This window comes from Bombina bombina, chromosome 3, assembly GCF_027579735.1.
Source record: "Bombina bombina isolate aBomBom1 chromosome 3, aBomBom1.pri, whole genome shotgun sequence".
NCBI lineage: Eukaryota > Metazoa > Chordata > Amphibia > Anura > Bombinatoridae > Bombina > Bombina bombina.
The window spans coordinates 1,269,008,092-1,269,026,264 of record NC_069501.1 but is presented as its reverse complement, the minus strand read 5'-3'; the positions used below and the strand labels follow the sequence as shown (position 1 = coordinate 1,269,026,264).

At 41.8% G+C, this 18,173-nt stretch overlaps 1 protein-coding gene across 1 annotated transcript in view; it reads left to right on the top strand.

Moving 5' to 3' along the window:
- Nucleotides 1–18,173, top strand: part of LOC128652729 (protein sel-1 homolog 3) — a 611,474-nt gene that overhangs the window by 520,551 nt on the left and 72,750 nt on the right. The window contains exon 22 of the mRNA XM_053705661.1: nucleotides 8,969–9,071. Within this exon, the coding sequence (XP_053561636.1) occupies nucleotides 8,969–9,071 (103 nt within the window). The remainder of the gene's footprint in view (nucleotides 1–8,968; nucleotides 9,072–18,173) is intronic.

The window sequence follows — 18,173 nt, the reverse complement described above, 5'->3', positions numbered from 1 at the left end:
AAGTATCAAGCCTTTAGAATATCTCACATTATCGGCGAGGTTTTAAGTATTAGGCCTTTAGAATATCTCACATTATCAGCGAGGTTTTAAGTATCAGGCCTTTAGAATATCTCACATTATCGGCGAGGTTTTAAGTATCAGGCCTTTAGAATATCTCACATTATCAGCGAGGTTTTAAGTATCAGGCCTTTAGAATATCTCACATTATCAGCGAGGTTTTAAGTATCAGGCCTTTAGAATATCTCACATTATCGGCGAGGTTTTAAGTATCATGCCTTTAGAATATCTCACATTATCAGCGAGGTTTTAAGTATCAGGCCTTTAGAATATCTCACATTATCAGCGAGGTTTTAAGTATCAGGCCTTTAGAATATCTCACATTATCGGCGAGGTTTTAAGTATCAGGCCTTTAGAATATCTCACATTATCGGCGAGGTTTTAAGTATCAGGCCTTTAGAATATCTCACATTATCGGCGAGGTTTTAAGTATCAGGCCTTTAGAATATCTCACATTATCAGCGAGGTTTTAAGTATCAGGCCTTTAGAATATCTCACATTATCAGCGATGTTTTAAGTATCATGCCTTTAGAATATCTCACTTTATCGGCGAGGTTTTTTAGTTTCAGGCCTTTAGAATATCTCACATTATCGGCAAGGTTTTAAGTATCAGGCCTTTAGAATATCTCACATTATCGGCGAGGTTTTAAGTATCAGGCCTTTAGAATATCTCACATTATCAGCGAGGTTTTAAGTATCAGGCCTTTAGAATATCTCACATTATCAGCGATGTTTTAAGTATCATGCCTTTAGAATATCTCACTTTATCGGCAAGGTTTTTTAGTTTCAGGCCTTTAGAATATCTCACATTATCGGCGAGGTTTTAAGTATCAGGCCTTTAGAATATCTCACATTATCGGCGAGGTTTTAAGTATCAGGCCTTTAGAATATCTCACATTATCGGCGAGGTTTTAAGTATCAGACCTTTAGAATATCTCACATTATCGGCGAGGTTTTAAGTATCAGGCCTTTAGAATATCTCACATTATCAGCGAGGTTTTAAGTATCAGGCCTTTAGAATATCTCACATTATCAGCAATGTTTTAAGTATCAGGCCTTTAGAATATCTCACATTATCGGCGAGGTTTTAAGTATCAGGCATTTAGAATATCTCACATTATCGGCGAGGTTTTAAGTATCAGGCCTTTAGAATATCTCACATTATCGGCAAGGTTTTAAGTATCAGGCCTTTAGAATATCTCACATTATCGGCGAGGTTTTAAGTATCAGGCCTTTAGAATATCTCACATTATCGCCGAGGTTTTAAGTATCAGGCCTTTAGAATATCTCACATTATCGGCGAGGTTTTAAGTATCAGGCCTTTAGAATATCTCACATTATCGGCGAGGTTTTAAGTATCAGGCCTTTAGAATATCTCACATTATCGGCGAGGTTTAAGTATCAGGCCTTTAGCATATCTCACATTATCGGCGAGGTTTTAAGTATCAGGCCTTTAGAATATCTCACATTATCGGCGAGGTTTAAGTATCAGGCTTTTAGAATATCTCACATTATCGGCGAGGTTTTAAGTATGAGGCCTTTAGAATATTTCACATTATCAGCGAGGTTTTAAGTATAAGGCCTTTAGAATATTTCACATTATCAGCGAGGTTTTAAGTATAAGGCCTTTAGAATATCTCACATTATCAGCGAGGTTTTAAGTATCAGGCCTATAGAATATCTCACATTATCAGCGAGGTTTTAAGTATCAGGCCTTTAGAATATCTCACATTATCAGCGAGGTTTTAAGTATCAGGCCTTTAGAATATCTCACATTATCAGCGAGGTTTTAAGTATCAGGCCTTTAGAATATCTCACATTATCTGCGAGGTTTTAAGTATCAGGCCTTTAGAATATCTCACATTATCGGCGAGGTTTTAAGTATCAGGCCTTTAGAATATCTCACATTATCGGCAAGGTTTTAAGTATCAGGCCTTTAGAATATCTCACATTATCGGCGAGGTTTTAAGTATCAGGCCTTTAGAATATCTCACATTATCGGCGAGGTTTTAAGTATTAGGCCTTTAGAATATCTCACATTATCGGCAAGGTTTAAGTATCAGGCCTTTAGAATATCTCACATTATCGGCGAGGTTTAAGTATCAGGCCTTTAGAATATCTCACATTATCGGCGAGGTTTTAAGTATCAGGCCTTTAGAATATCTCACATTATCAGCGAGGTTTTAAGTATCAGGCCTTTAGAATATCTCACATTATCAGCGAGGTTTTAAGTATCAGGCCTTTAGAATATCTCACATTATCGGCGAGGTTTTAAGTATCATGCCTTTAGAATATCTCACATTATCGGCGAGGTTTTAAGTATCAGGCCTTTAGAATATCTCACATTATCGGCGAGGTTTTAAGTATCAGGCATTTAGAATATCTCACATTATCGGCAAGGTTTTAAGTATCAGGCCTTTAGAATATCTCACATTATCGGCGAGGTTTTAAGTATCAGGCCTTTAGAATATCTCACATTATCGGCAAGGTTTTAAGTATCAGGCCTTTAGAATATCTCACATTATCGGCGAGGTTTTAAGTATCAGGCCTTTAGAATATCTCACATTATCGGCAAGGTTTTAAGTATCAGGCCTTTAGAATATCTCACATTATCAGCGAGGTTTTAAGTATCAGGCCTTTAGAATATCTCACATTATCGGCGAGGTTTTAAGTATCATGCCTTTAGAATATCTCACATTATCGGCGAGGTTTTAAGTATCAGGCCTTTAGAATATCTCACATTATCGGCGAGGTTTTAAGTATCAGGCATTTAGAATATCTCACATTATCGGCAAGGTTTTAAGTATCAGGCCTTTAGAATATCTCACATTATCGGCGAGGTTTTAAGTATCAGGCCTTTAGAATATCTCACATTATCAGCGAGGTTTTAAGTATCAGGCCTTTAGAATATCTCACATCATCGGCAAGGTTTTAAGTATCAGGCCTTTAGAATATCTCACATTATCGGCGAGGTTTTAAGTATCAGGCCTTTAGAATATCTCACATTATCAGCGAGGTTTTAAGTATCAGGCATTTAGAATATCTCACATTATCTGCAAGGTTTTAAGTATCATGCCTTTAGAATATCTCACATTATCGGCGAGGTTTTAAGTATCAGGCCTTTAGAATATCTCACATTATCAGCGAGGTTTTAAGTATCAGGCCTTTAGAATATCTCACATTATCGGCGAGGTTTTAAGTATCAGGCCTTTAGAATATCTCACATTATCGGCGAGGTTTTAAGTATCAGGCCTTTAGAATATCTCACATTATCAGCGAGGTTTTAAGTATCAGGCCTTTAGAATATCTCACATTATCGGCGAGGTTTTAAGTATCAGGCCTTTAGAATATCTCACATTATCGGCGAGGTTTTAAGTATCAGGCCTTTAGAATATCTCACATTATCGGCGAGGTTTTAAGTATCAGGCCTTTAGAATATCTCACATTATCGGCGAGGTTTTAAGTATCAGGCCTTTAGAATATCTCACATTATCGGCGAGGTTTTAAGTATCAGGCCTTTAGCATATCTCACATTATCGGCGAGGTTTTAAGTATCAGGCCTTTAGAATATCTCACATTATCGGCGAGGTTTTAAGTATCAGGCCTTTAGAATATCTCACATTATCAGCGAGGTTTTAAGTATCAGGCATTTAGAATATCTCACATTATCGGCAAGGTTTTAAGTATCATGCCTTTAGAATATCTCACATTATCGGCGAGGTTTTAAGTTTTAGGCCTTTAGAATATCTCACATTATCAGCGAGGTTTTAAGTATCAGGCCTTTAGAATATCTCACATTATCGGCGAGGTTTTAAGTATCAGGCCTTTAGAATATCTCACATTATCGGCGAGGTTTTAAGTATCAGGCCTTTAGAATATCTCACATTATCAGCGAGGTTTTAAGTATCAGGCCTTTAGAATATCTCACATTATCGGCGAGGTTTTAAGTATCAGGCCTTTAGAATATCTCACATTATCGGCGAGGTTTTAAGTATCAGGCCTTTAGAATATCTCACATTATCGGCGAGGTTTTAAGTATCAGGCCTTTAGAATATCTCACATTATCGGCGAGGTTTTAAGTATCAGGCCTTTAGCATATCTCACATTATCGGCGAGGTTTTAAGTATCAGGCCTTTAGAATATCTCACATTATCGGCGAGGTTTTAAGTATCAGGCCTTTAGAATATCTCCAAATTCTTGATTAGTTTTTGGCCGGACAGGAACCAAACTTGTTTCACTGACGCGTCTTCATCAGGTGTTTTTATTTTACAAATGTTTTATTTATTAATTTTATTACAAGTCAATGACCCCCGGTTGCCTGGTGAGGGTCGTAACCCCTTCATGGGGCCTCCAGTTGTGAGAAATAAAGCAAATATGATATAATATTCTTAAAAGCACACGCAACTCAACATTTGTCTTTCATGATTCATATAGAGCATATTTTGCTTTATTCTCTTGGAGTCCTTTATTGAAGGAGCAGCAATGCACTACTGAGAGCTAGCTGATCACATCTGGTGAGCCAATGACAAGAGTCATCTATGGGTAGCTTCCAGTAATGCATTGCTGCTCCTTCTAGTGTCTAGGTAAGCACAGAATTGCAATATACCAAGGCTCTGCATGTTTCAGCTTCTAGTGTTTAACCTCTTGTAATAAAAACAGGGTTAAGGCTTAGGGGCATATGTATCAAGTTCCGAATGTAGCTTGATGCCCCATGTTTCTGGCGACTCTGCAGGCTCACCAGAAACAGCAGTTATGAAGCAGCGGTCACAAAGACTGCTGCTCCATAACCTGTCCGCCTGCTCTGAGCAGGCGGACAGACATCGCCAGAAATCAACCCGATCAAGTATGATCGGGTTGATTGGCACCCCACTGCTGGCACCCTATTGGCTGCGAGTCTGCAGGGGGCGGCGTTGCACCAGCAGCTTTTGTGAGCTGCTGGTGCAATGCTGAATACGGCGAGCGTATTGCTCGCCGTATTCAGCGAGGTCTGTCGGACCTGATCCACACTGTCGGATCAGGTCCGACAGACCTTGATAACTAGAGGCCTTAGTCTGTATGGGTCTGTATTAGGGCTGCATGATTAATCGCATATGCAATTTCAAACCGTGATTAATCACCGCGATTTAAAAAACGTGAGTATGCAATTTTTAGTGTTATCATAAATGTTAAAGGCGCCTATAAACACATAGGTAAATTAATTTCCCAAAAATAAGTGAAGATATAAATAATGAAAATATTATGTGAAATATAGTATATAAATGGTGGTAATAATATACCAAGACAGGATAAAACTACCTATAAACGTGTCAAATACTAAATACACATATACAAAGGAATATGATATTCAAAAATAATACAGTGTAATAAAAAACTTCATCTGCAAAGCAAAAAAGGTGATAATCAAACCATAAATTAAGTCCCCCAAGTGAATATATCAATGGAATGGGTCCTTGATGGATAAAGGTGGGAGATCTCTCCGTTTGGGTCTCCAATTTATGTGGAAAAAATGGCAGCAATAACTTCTTCAGATGTTGTTTGACAAACAAGCAGGAATCTGTAGATAATGATAGAAGAAGAGAAGAAGGCGCCACAATAGTGCTTTATCAAAAAGAGTATGACATTCACACGCAAGATAAATGCACACTACAGGATCCTAAGCACTTGAGAAGTGCCACAGATGCGGTCTGAACTCTTACAGCTGTTCAGCAGGCTGTCCTTTCGTATGAACTCCAACGCCAAACTCCCTATTCCCTTCAGAGGTGGCTGGTCATCAAAAGTTGCAATTATAAAAAGAGCAAATATGTTACAAGTTCTTACAGGATCGTGGAGGAAATAAAGCTTGTGATGGCTCAGATAAAATCAACTGCAGTTTATTGTTGATACATAAAAAACACAACGCGTTTCCCTGTCTCCCGACCGTTTCATCAGGTGTCTGATGAAACGGTCTGGAGACCGGGAAACGCGTTGTGTTTTTTATGTTGGAGTTCATACGAAAGGACAGCCTGCTGAACAGCTGTAAGAGTTCAGACCGCATCTGTGGCACTTCTCAAGTGCTTAGGATCCTGTAAGTGTCCATTTATCTTGCGTGTGAATGTCATACTCTCTTTGATAAAGCACTATTGTGGCGCCTTCTTCTCTTCTTCTATCATTATGCAATTTTTAGCCCTGCCCGCTACGACATACAGGAGGGCTGGCTGTAACTGTTCATTGCGTGCGGGCTTCTATAAGGAAAGGAGGAGGTGGTGTGGGGAGTAGAGAGCAGCATTTGTTTCCCGTTTCTGCTTGATCTCTTGGGACTCCCGATAGTAGAATTTTGCAGGGACCTAGTAATGCACAACAAAACAGGTAATATATATACTTTATATATATATATAAAAAACCCTCACATTGATGAACACCTCACAATTGCATTGATGAACTGCTACCACCACACATTTAAATAAGCAAGCGGTTGCAGATAGCGGGCGGCCAGCCTCTTAATGGAAAATACATTTCACAGATGTGACAGGCACATCTCCGTTCCAGGTAGCAACTTGTTTCCATCCTGCTTACACACATCTCACTGAGACCTCTCAACACGCAGCCGCTGCCTGTAAGTGTGAGCCACCTCATCAGTGTAACTTGCCCAATCGAGTGTGGTAGTAACCCGCCGAGCTGTCATAACATTGTGTTAGTGGGAGGCATTTTTGCATCACTGGACACCTCTCCTGATGTACTTTGAGCTGATGCCGGGTACAGGAGCTGCACCACATTCGATGGGGCTCACACCATTTACAGGCAGCGGCAGCGTGAGGAGAGGTCTCAGTGACATGTCATGAGTGGAAGCAGGGCATGGAAATTAGCTGTTTCATTGGTCTGAGGATATGTCACACAGAAGCTTATGGGATCAAATGCTGGAGATGCACCTAGTTTCAAGTAATCACTGCAGACACAAATTCATTTTTAAATGGATTTGTGCATTAAAAAGAGCAAAGGCTTGGATCATAATATACATTTGTATTGCAGCATACCATATATATGTATATAAAATTAAGGTGTTATAGTCATTTATAAGAAAAATGCAATTAAATCGCAAAATCGCGATTTTCCTTTTTACCCATATCGCCCAGCCCTAGTCTGTATGGGTCTGTACGAATTTGTAAGGGTCTATACAGGGAGTGCAGAATTATTAGGCAAGTTGTATTTTTGAGGATTAATTTTATTATTGAACAACATCCATGTTCTCAATGAACCCAAAAAACTAATTAATATCAAAGCTGAATAGTTTTGGAAGTAGTTTTTAGTTTGTTTTTAGTTATAGCTATTTTAGGGGGATATCTGTGTGTGCAGGTGACTATTACTGTGCATAATTATTAGGCAACTTAACAAAAACAAATATATACCCATTTCAATTATTTATTTTTACCAGTGAAACCAATATAACATCTCAACATTCACAAATATACATTTCTGACATTCAAAAACAAAACAAAAACAAATCAGTGACCAAATTAGCCACCTTTCTTTGCAAGGACACTCAAAAGCCTGCCATCCATGGATTCTGTCAGTGTTTTGATCTGTTCACCATCAACATTGCGTGCAGCAGCAACCACAGCCTCCCAGACACTGTTCAGAGAGGTGTACTGTTTTCCCTCCTTGTAAATCTCACATTTGATGATGGACCACAGGTTCTCAATGGGGTACAGATCAGGTGAACAAGGAGGGCATGTCATTAGATTTTCTTCTTTTATACCCTTTCTTGCCAGCCACGCTGTGGAGTACTTGGACGCGTGTGATGGAGCATTGTCCTGCATGAAAATCATGTTTTTCTTAAAGGATGCAGACTTCTTCCTGTACCACTGCTTGAAGAAGGTGTCTTCCAGAAACTGGCAGTAGGACTGGGAGTTGAGCTTGACTCCATCCTCAACCCGAAAAGGCCCCACAAGCTCATCTTTGATGATACCAGCCCAAACCAGTACTCCACCTCCACCTTGCTGGCGTCTGAGTCGGACTGGAGCTCTCTGCCCTTTACCAATCCAGCCACGGCCCATCCATCTGGCCCATAAAGACTCACTCTCATTTCATCAGTCCATAAAACCTTAGAAAAATCAGTCTTGAGATATTTCTTGGCCCAGTCTTGACGTTTCAGCTTGTGTGTCTTGTTCAGTGGTGGTCGTCTTTCAGCCTTTCTTACCTTGGCCATGTCTCTGAGTATTGCACACCTTGTGCTTTTGGGCACTTCAGTGATGTTGCAGCTCTGAAATATGGCCAAACTGGTGGCAAGTGGCATCTTGGCAGCTGCACGCTTGACTTTTCTCAGTTCATGGGCAGTTATTTTGCGCCTTGGTTTTTCCACACGCTTCTTGCGACCCTGTTGACTATTTTGAATGAAACGCTTGATTGTTCGATGATCACGCTTCAGAAGCTTTGCAATTTTAAGAGTGCTGCATCCCTCTACAAGATATCTCACTATTTTTTACTTTTCTGAGCCTGTCAAGTCCTTCTTTTGACCCATTTTGCCAAAGGAAAGGAAGTTGCCTAATAATTATGCACACCTGATATAGGGTGTTGATGTCATTAGACCACACCCCTTCTCATTACAGAGATGCACATCACCTAATATGCTTAATTGGTAGTAGGCTTTCGACCCTATACAGCTTGGAGTAAGACAACATGCATAAAGAGGATGATGTGGTCAAAATACTCATTTGCCTAATAATTCTGCACTCCCTGTATAGGTCTGTATAGGTATGTATGGGTTTGTATGCGTTTGTATGGGTCTATATGGGTTTGTATGCGTTTGTATGGGTCTATATGGGTCTGTATAGGTTTCTGTTGGTTTGTATGGGCACACAGGGACTTATGAAAGAATAAAGCTTGATACACCACACGTAATAGTTACATGTACATTTTACTGATTCTCACTGTGCAGATGCAGAGACCACGAGAAGGAAGATTCCTACGTGCCCTGCAGTTTAGCCCTTCTCAACGCTCACCTGCAGTACGTCTGGGCTTTTCACAGCTCAATTGTAAAGGTAAAAGGATTATCATGTAATGATGTATGGAATGTCAGATGCACTATATATACGAGCTTACTTATTTTTGCATTATCTGCTTATCACAGACACTTGACTTTTGATGCCTCTTTTAACATAACAGCACAGTAAAGTCAAAATTAAACTAAATATGCGTAGCACACAGGATTTGCGATTTAGGTTTAACACGTTGTGGGGTTAGTACACATGAAAAATTACTAATCTTACGTTGTGTTATTGAAATATTACATACTAGTCCTAAAGCCCGGGCCATTTTTTGCAGTACAGCCGTCCCACCCCTTGCACTCTCTCCCTCCCCCTCTCTTTTGCTCTCTCTCTCCCCCCTCTCTTTTCCTCTCTCTATCCCCCTCTCTTTTGAGCTTTCTCTCTCCCCCCTCTCTTTTGCTCTCTCTCTCTCCCCCCTCTCTTTTCCTCTCTCCCCCCTCTCTTTTGAGCTTTCTCTCTCCCCCCTCTCTTTTGCGCTCTCTCTCTCCCCCTCTCTTTTTAGCTCTCTCTCTTCCCCCTCTCTTTTGTGCTCTCTCTCTCCCCCCCTATCTTTTGCGCTCTCTCCCCCTCTCTTTTGTGCTCTCTCTTCCCTCTCTTTTGCGCTGTCTCTCTCCCCCTCTTTTTTGCTCTCTCTCTCTCCCCCTCTCTTTTGCGCTCTCTCTCTCCCCCCCTCTCTTTTGCGCTCTCTCCCCCTCTCTTTTGCGCTCTCTCTTCCCTCTCTTTTGCACTCTCTTCCCATCTCTTCTGCGCTCTCTCCCCTCTCTTTTGCGCTCTCTCTCCCCCATCTCTTTTGCGCTCTCTCCCCCTATCTCTCTCTCCTCTCTTTTGCGCTCTCTCTCCCCCTCTCTTTTGTGGTCTTTATCTCTCCCCTCTTTTTTGCGCTCTCTATCTCCCCCTCTCTTTTGCGCTCTCTCTCCCCCCTCTCATTTGCGCTCTCTCTCCCCCCTCTCTTTTGCACTCTTTCCCCCCCTCTCTTTTGCTTTCTCTCCCCCCCCCTCTCTTTTGCGCTCTCTCTCCCCCCTCTCTTTTGCGCTCTCTCTCCCCCTCTCTTTTGCGCTGTCTCTCCATCCCTCTCTTTTGTGCGCTCTCCCCCTCTCTTTTGCGCTCTCTCCCCCTCTCTTTTGCGCTCTCTCTCCCCCCTCTTTTACGCTCTCTCTCTCCCCCCTCTTTTGCGCTCTCTCTTCCCCCTCTTTTGCTCTCTCTCTCCCCCTCTCTTTTGTGCTCTCTCTCCCCCCTCTCTTTTGCGCTCTCTCTCCCCCCTCTCTATCTCTGCCCTCTCTCTCCGCCCTCTCTCTCTCTCCCCTCTCTCTCCCCCTCTCTCCCCCCTCTCTCCCCCCTCTCTCTCTCTCCCCCCTCTTTCTCCCCCCTCTCTCTCTCCCCCCCCTCTCTCTCCCCCCTCTCTCTCCCCCCCCTCTCTCTCTCTCCCCCCTCCTCTCTCTCTCTCTCCCCCCTCTCTCTCTCCCCTCCTCTCTCTCTCTCCCCCCTCTCTATCTCTCCCCCATCTGTATCTCTCTATCTCTCTTCCCTATCTATCTCTCCCCCATCTGTATCTCTCTATCTCTCTTCCCTATCTATCTCTCCCCCCTCTATCGTGCGACCACCCCCGGCCACGCCTCCTTCAATGTCATCATTTACTGTTGGGAATATCACTTCTGGCCAGCAGTAGGAGGCAAAGAGTACCACAGTTTAAAATATCACTTCCTTTCTCATTAACCCCAGTCATTCTCTTTGCTTTGGTGCATGGAGGAGGTAAAGTTTTGGTGTCTGAAGAAAATTATATTTCCTTTGCTTCAAGCAAGATTTTTGGGTCTACCCGTACCGTTAATCTCTTCAGTAGGGAAGTGGTGGCTTTAAAGCAGTTAGGAACTTGTAAGGTGGACCTTGCTGCATTTTCCTAATATTTTGCTGCCCATGGTATAGAAAGCCAGGGTAGGTTTACTCTGTTCTTTCTACAGGTCTCTGTGAGGAGTGTCGTCCTCTCATACCGTGTAAGCTGTCCTCCTGCCGGATGGCCAGACTGCAGATAAGTGCCTTTTGTCTTCTGGGAATGGGAGACTGTGCACTTCATAAGGTGAGCTTCAGCACTATATGGGACATATGTATCTTTTCTAAGGATACTGACAGGCAGAGAGCAGGCACTTGGAGTGTGACTGGAGACCATTGATTTTTATTTCTATTGGCCTTGAAGTATATCCCTTTATTCTTGCAGGTTCAGCTAACAAACTAATAGTTATAGTACTCTTTGTGCTTATGGTATTTGTTGGAACTGCATAATATTTAATCTGCCTAGCGGTTCATCCTTCATACTCGGGACAGATCCTTCTCGTTTCTAAGTGGGTTTTCTTTGAGGAAGCCAATGAGGCAGAAACACATGATGGAGACGAAATCGCCTTTCCCTTGTCAAGTGTCTAAAATGATCAGATCTCTGCAGTATTTTATCCACTGTTAAGTGGTGGCGTCACCTCTAATGTTTTTAATTCAGCTCTTATCGGCAGGAGATCTGCTGTGTTCCCTATGCATTTTTAAAGTGACATTATGCAAATGCAAGAGGATCTTTTCGATCTATCTAACTTCTGAAGTTTTTATCTAGAAACCCTATCAGTGTTAAAGTACCAAGTACATCACATATACATATTTATAAATTTCTATGTTTAAATAAAAGTTCTTTCTTTCTCATTTACAATTAAGAACTTCTATGTGTGATGTTATGTATGCACTGAAGCAAAAATTGTTGTCTATATGCAATTCTGTGCTGCTTGCTTAGCTACAACTTTCTCATGTAGAGATAGGTTTTTGCAGCTAAACCCTATGTCTCTCAGGTTGATGCTGTTCAGGCAATGCCACTGCTTCCTCCTTAAACGTCCCAAGCCTCAATGGCGTCACATGCAGTGCCCTGCGGTTCCTCTCAATCTCCTGGAGGAGTTTATTTGTCTGCAGAATCTGCGGAATTATCTGATTTTTCCTATGCTAAAAGGAAACGCAAGAGGAAATTTAGAGATTTGGATAGTAAGGTTTCTGCTCCGCCTTTTGCTATTCCAATAGTCTTCCTCATAAGTCTGATGAGGATATGCCGGTAGCTTCTGAGGGTGAAATCTCAGTTTAGGACTGTATAATTCCTTCATCTGATGCTGAAGTAGTAACCTTCAGGTTTAAGCTTGAACACTTTTGTGTATTGTTAAAGGAGGTTTTAGCTACTCTGGACGACTCCGATACTCCTGTCGTTGTCAACCCTAGGACATCTAGTAAACTTAATATATACTAGGATTCCTCTGTGGAAGTTTTTCATGTTTTAGACCGTGCAAGGAGATTTTTTCACAGGAATGGGAGAAGTCAGGGATTTCTTTCCCCCGTCTCCTGTCTTTAGAAAAGATGTTTCCTGTTGCTGTCTCCATTAAATATTATGTTGCATGGTGCCTAAAGTAGAGGGTAATTTCCACTCTGGCTAAGAGAACTTCGATCCATTTAGAGGATAACTGTTCTTTTTGAGGATCATTTGAAGGCTTATTTGGTATTGCCACTGTGTCGAGTGCGGCATCGTTTGGTCTGACGCCTTGTCTGATTCAATTTTGGTAGAGACTCCTTTGGAGGAGATCCAGGACAGAATAAGGCTCTTAAGCTAGTCAATTGTTTTATTTCTTATGCTACCATGTAAATTAGTAAGCTGGGAGCCAAGATATCCGGCTTCACTGTGGATTTTTCCTCTAAGTCCAAGCATCTGGCGCTTCCTTACCAGGGTAAGACCTTGTTTTGGTCCTGGTCTGGCAGAAGTATTTCTGATATACAGGTGGAAAAGGGTCCTTTCTACCACAAGACCTGAAGGATGTTAGAGTAAAAACCTTCAGCTGAGTCTAAATCAGCATGTAGAATTTGCCCCTGATCCGGGATTGGACCAAGGGGGGGGGGGGGGTAATTTCTCTGTTTTTCTTTAAGCATGGATACAAGATGTCCCAGATAGGTTGCAGACATAGTATCTCTGGGTTGCTAAATAGAATTCAAAATTTTTCCTTCTACAAGTAGGTTCCAACCCTCAGTTTATCTGCGGACCAGATAAAAAAGAGGCAATTTTGAATTGCGTTTGGGACTTTTCTTCCTGGGACTGATAGTTCCTGTAAGGATTATATTCAAACCTGGTTCCCGGAAAGAAGGGGATTTCCCCCCCCCATTTAGACCTAAAGTGTCTCAACAAGTTTTCTCAGGATACCGTCCTTCTAAATGGAATCCTTTGGTTCCATTCTTCCTTTGGTCAAGAGGGTCAGTTTTCGATGAACTTAGACCTGAAGGACGTGTTTTTTTTAGTTCCTGAGATTTGCCTTGAAAACTCTTTCAGAATTGCTGTGGCTCCGTCCTGGATGACCTTTGGTTCAGGTACCATCTTTTCAACAAGCAAACTTTCAGACTGAGATCTTGTTGTCTTTTCTTCGCTGCCACGGTTGGGAAGTGAATCTGGAAATGAGTTCCCTTGTTCCATCTGCAAGGGTGGTTTTCTTGGGGACCATAATAGTTTCCCTATCTATGAAAATATTTCTAATAGAGGTCAGAAAATCTAGATTGTTTTTTTCCTCTTGCCTCTCTCTACAGTCCACTGTTCGGTATCAGTGGCTCAATGTTTGGAGGTAATTGGTCTGATGGTCGCTTTCCCTGTGATCGATTCCGACTGTGAGTTTTTGCTGTTATGCATGCTCAGACAGTGGAATGGGGATCATGCAGTCTCAGAGGATAGATCTTGATCTGTCAACTTGAGACTCTCTACCATGGTGGTTTCTCTGGAGCATCTGTCTCGTGACACTTGCTTCCGGTATCTATCTGGGTAATACAGATCACGGACGCCAGCCTGTTGGGCTGGGAGCAGTCTGGGAATCGTCAACGGCGCAAGGATTATGGAAGGAGTCTGTTCTCCACATAAACATTTTAGAGTTGAGAGCGCTTTCCTATACTCTGATGGCCTGGCCTCAGTTGTCTTTAGCCTGGTTTATCAGGTTCCAGTCAGACAATATCACCTCAGTGGCTTACATCAATCAAAGGGAGGAACTCAGGGAGTGGACCACTGGGAAGCTGACTTCTTGAGCAGACAGACATTTTATCCCAGGGAGTGGGCACTCATCCCAGAGGTGTTCTCTAGGTTAACCCTCATATGGGGGGTGCTGGAGTTGGATCAGACGGCAGAACACCAAGTTTCCAAAGTACATGTCAGGGTCATGAGATCCGCAGGCTGCCTTGATAGATGTTCTGGCGGTTCCTTGGGTATTTTTCATTCTTGGGATTTCAGTCTAGCATACCTGTTTCTTCAGTTTGCTCTCCTTCCACAAATCTTTGCTCGTATCAAATAGGAGAGAGCATCAGTATTTCTAATTCCTCCTGCATGGTCTCGCAGGATCTGGTATGCAGCTCTAGTGAAGATGTCATATTTTCTTCCTTGGATGTTGCCTCTGAGGAAGGACCTTCTAACTCAGGGTTCATTTCTCCATCCAAATCTCATTTCTCTGAAGCTGACTGCTTGGAGTTTGAACGCTTATGGGGATATTTATCAAAGGTTTGTCGGACCTGATCCGACAGTGCGGATCAGGTCTGCCAGACCTCGCTGAATGCGGAGAGCAATACACTCTCCATATTCAGCATTGCACCAGCAGCTCCAATTGACCGCCAGCAGGGGGGTGTCAATCGAGTATGATCGGGTTAAATTCCGGAGATCTCTGTCCGCCTGCTCAGAGCAGGCGGACAGCGTTATGGAGCAGCGGTCTTTAGACCACTGCTTCAGACTAGCCAGAAACATGGGCCATCAAGCTCCATCCGGAGCTTGATAAATGGGCCTCTTAGTTCTGTCTAAGCATGGTTTTACGAGTCAGTCAGTGAGACCATGATTCAGGCTCGCAAGCCTGTTACTAGAAAGATTTACTATAAGGTATGGTGTTAATACCTTCTTTGGAGTGAATCCAAGGGCTACTCTTGGAGTAGAGTCAAGATTCCTAGGATTTTGTCTTTTCTCTAGGAAGGTCTGGAGAAGAGTTTGTCAGTCAGTATTCTGAAGCCTTTTTTTTTTGTCACTGTTTTTCAATTCATATCTATTTTGTCTCTTACCCTGGGGTAACTATAACCCTTTGTTTAAATAAAGTTTAATTTTTACTCACTTTCTGGTGCTCCTGACAACCTTCTTTCTCAAAATATTTGCAAGTATTCTGAAGGGTCAGATTTCTGCATTATCTATTTTGTTACACAAGCTTTGATAGAGAAAAAGGGGTATCAATGGCACTACCGTGTGATGTAATTCACTATGACTGTACCCTCTTGGTATTAAATAGCTTGTATGCTAAATTACAACTGGGGTCGGTGGTGCTGTGTATTAAATAAATGATTAGATACAAAAGAAAAATGGAAAGAGTCCCATTCTAGAATACACTTGTAGCACTCATTATAGGCATAGGATTTAAATAATATTCAAGCTTAGAAATGATCAACAAAAGGAATCACAAGGTCTCAGGCCTAAATAAAACATAACTTTTATTTGGAACACATAAAAATAGGAGTATTAAAATTAAGGGATGTGCAACTTAAAAACAGTTGCTCACACTAGGGTGATATAGTACCTATATGTCACAAATTGTGGTTCAAGAGGTTAAAATGAATATATGTTATATGTGAACCTAAATGGATCTCTAGGGTATAGCGGATCCAAGTCACATATAAGCTGTACTGAATAGAAAGTAATAACACTTGTGAACCTCGTGGATTGTGAGAGTCTGTGGACTATTTGTACAGGTAACTAATATCAGTAAGATTAGTTCATTACAGAACGGTATTTAGAGATCAGTATATATGTTGGACATACTGAGGTATCCTCAAAGGTAATAGTGATTAGAATGTTGGCTGTGTACTTGGGTATCACATTGTAGTGTGTTGGTGCATACTTAGATATGCCAACGTAACTTGGCCATAGGGTGGCTTTATAAATACTGATAGCTAGGATTATGAGTTACTACCATTACACTCGTAACAACATGAGAACACGATTGTGCTTGGATATTGTATGTCAGTGTGGTTAGTGTAAACAGTAATTTCCAGCAGAGCCTAAAACTCTGAAGATAGCTGGATTGATGGATTTATTGCACTTAACCGTTCAAATACTAAGAACAAGATACCACTTGGATGTCACATTGCAATGTGATTGATCCAAAATCTAATATTACAGTGTTCTCCTAAATCCTGGTTATTTTAAAGGTCAGGTAGCTGAGTATATTAAGAATATTTGAAAATAGCTGGATAATATACCAGTTACCAAGTATTTCTATGTAATTACTTGAGCACCTGTTAATTCATAATGGTCTGGCACATGCATATAATTCTATACCAAAGGTGTTACCACGACTTGTGAATGCTATGCAGGGTTAATACATTCCTGAATTGTTAGGTGATTATGGTAAAGATAGATTCTTCAGGACCTGCATAAGCATGAGTATAACTCCTAAAGATATAGTATTGGTGCGTGAAATAGATTGTCTTTCACTATGCAGTTCTAATCAAATATAAACAAAATCATATGAAGATCTCAACAACATTCTCGCTGTATATAAACCTCGTCAATTCGTATTGTTTTAATGTAACTTATGTATTTACGATTGACTGCAAATTTAAAGCAGCAATATCACTACAGCATTGAGAGTTCTCTTGAATACTTTGTTTGACTGCAAAGTTAAGACAGCTGCATTTGAAATCAAATGTTAGCGGCACGTACACCAGGGGTTAATACTTAGTTTAGCTGGTTAACCGCCAGACCCAGATTGATGTGAGTCAGCGTATTCATAGGTTCTGATATTATCCCATCAATTATCCTTAAGGTGTATGGTTATTTTTATACAGCTTAAGGATCATTAAGTCACAGCATATCAGTTAATGTCAAATGATAGGTTAATGTCAAATGATAGGCATAGGTAGTAATTTAAGACAGTTAATTTTTTTTACTACACCTCAGGCACCTCTACACCTTTGTGTTTTTCCTTTTCTCCATTTCCCTTCGGTCGAATGACTGGGGTTTAAGGTAAAGTAAGTGATACTTAACAGTTTAACTGTGGTGCTCTTTGCCTCCTCCTGCTGGCCAGGAGTGATATTCCCAACAGTAAATGATGACGTCGTGGACTCACCATTTCCGGATAGAAATACATTTATCAGGTAAGCATAAATGTTATTTTCTCCAACATAGGTGTGTCCGGTCCACGGCGTCATCCTTACTTGTGGGATATTCTCTTCCCCAACAGGAAATGGCAAAGAGCCCAGCAAAGCTGGTCACATGATCCCTCCTAGGCTCCGCCTACCCCAGTCATTCTCTTTGCCGTTGTACAGGCAACATCTCCACGGAGATGGCTTAGAGTTTTTTAGTGTTTAACAGAATCAATGCTCTCAAATTGGCTAATTCTTTCACCCTAGACGCCACTTTGCAATTGGCTAGGTTAGCGGCTAAGAATTCTGGGTTTGCTATTGTGGCGCGCAGAGCGCTTTGGTTGAAATCTTGGTCAGCTGATGCGTCTTCCAAGAACAAGCTACTTAACATTCCTTTCAAGGGGAAAACGCTGTTTGGCCCTGACTTGAAAGAGATTATCTCTGATATCACTGGGGGTAAGGGCCACGCCCTTCCTCAGGATCGGCCTTTCAAGGCAAAAAATAAACCTAATTTTCGTCCCTTTCGTAGAAACGGACCAGCCCAAAGTGCTACGTCCTCTAAGCAAGAGGGTAATACTTCTCAAGCCAAGCCAGCTTGGAGACCAATGCAAGGCTGGAACAAGGGAAAGCAGGCCAAGAAACCTGCCACTGCTACCAAGACAGCATGAAATGTTGGCCCCCGATCCGGGACCGGATCTGGTGGGGGGCAGACTCTCTCTCTTCGCTCAGGCTTGGGCAAGAGATGTTCTGGATCCTTGGGCGCTAGAAATAGTCTCCCAAGGTTATCTTCTGGAATTCAAAGGGCTTCCCCCAAGGGGGAGGTTCCACAGGTCCCAGTTGTCTTCAGACCACATAAAAAGACAGGCATTCTTACATTGTGTAGAAGATCTGTTAAAAATGGGAGTGATTCATCCTGTTCCATTAGGAGAACAAGGGATGGGGTTCTAC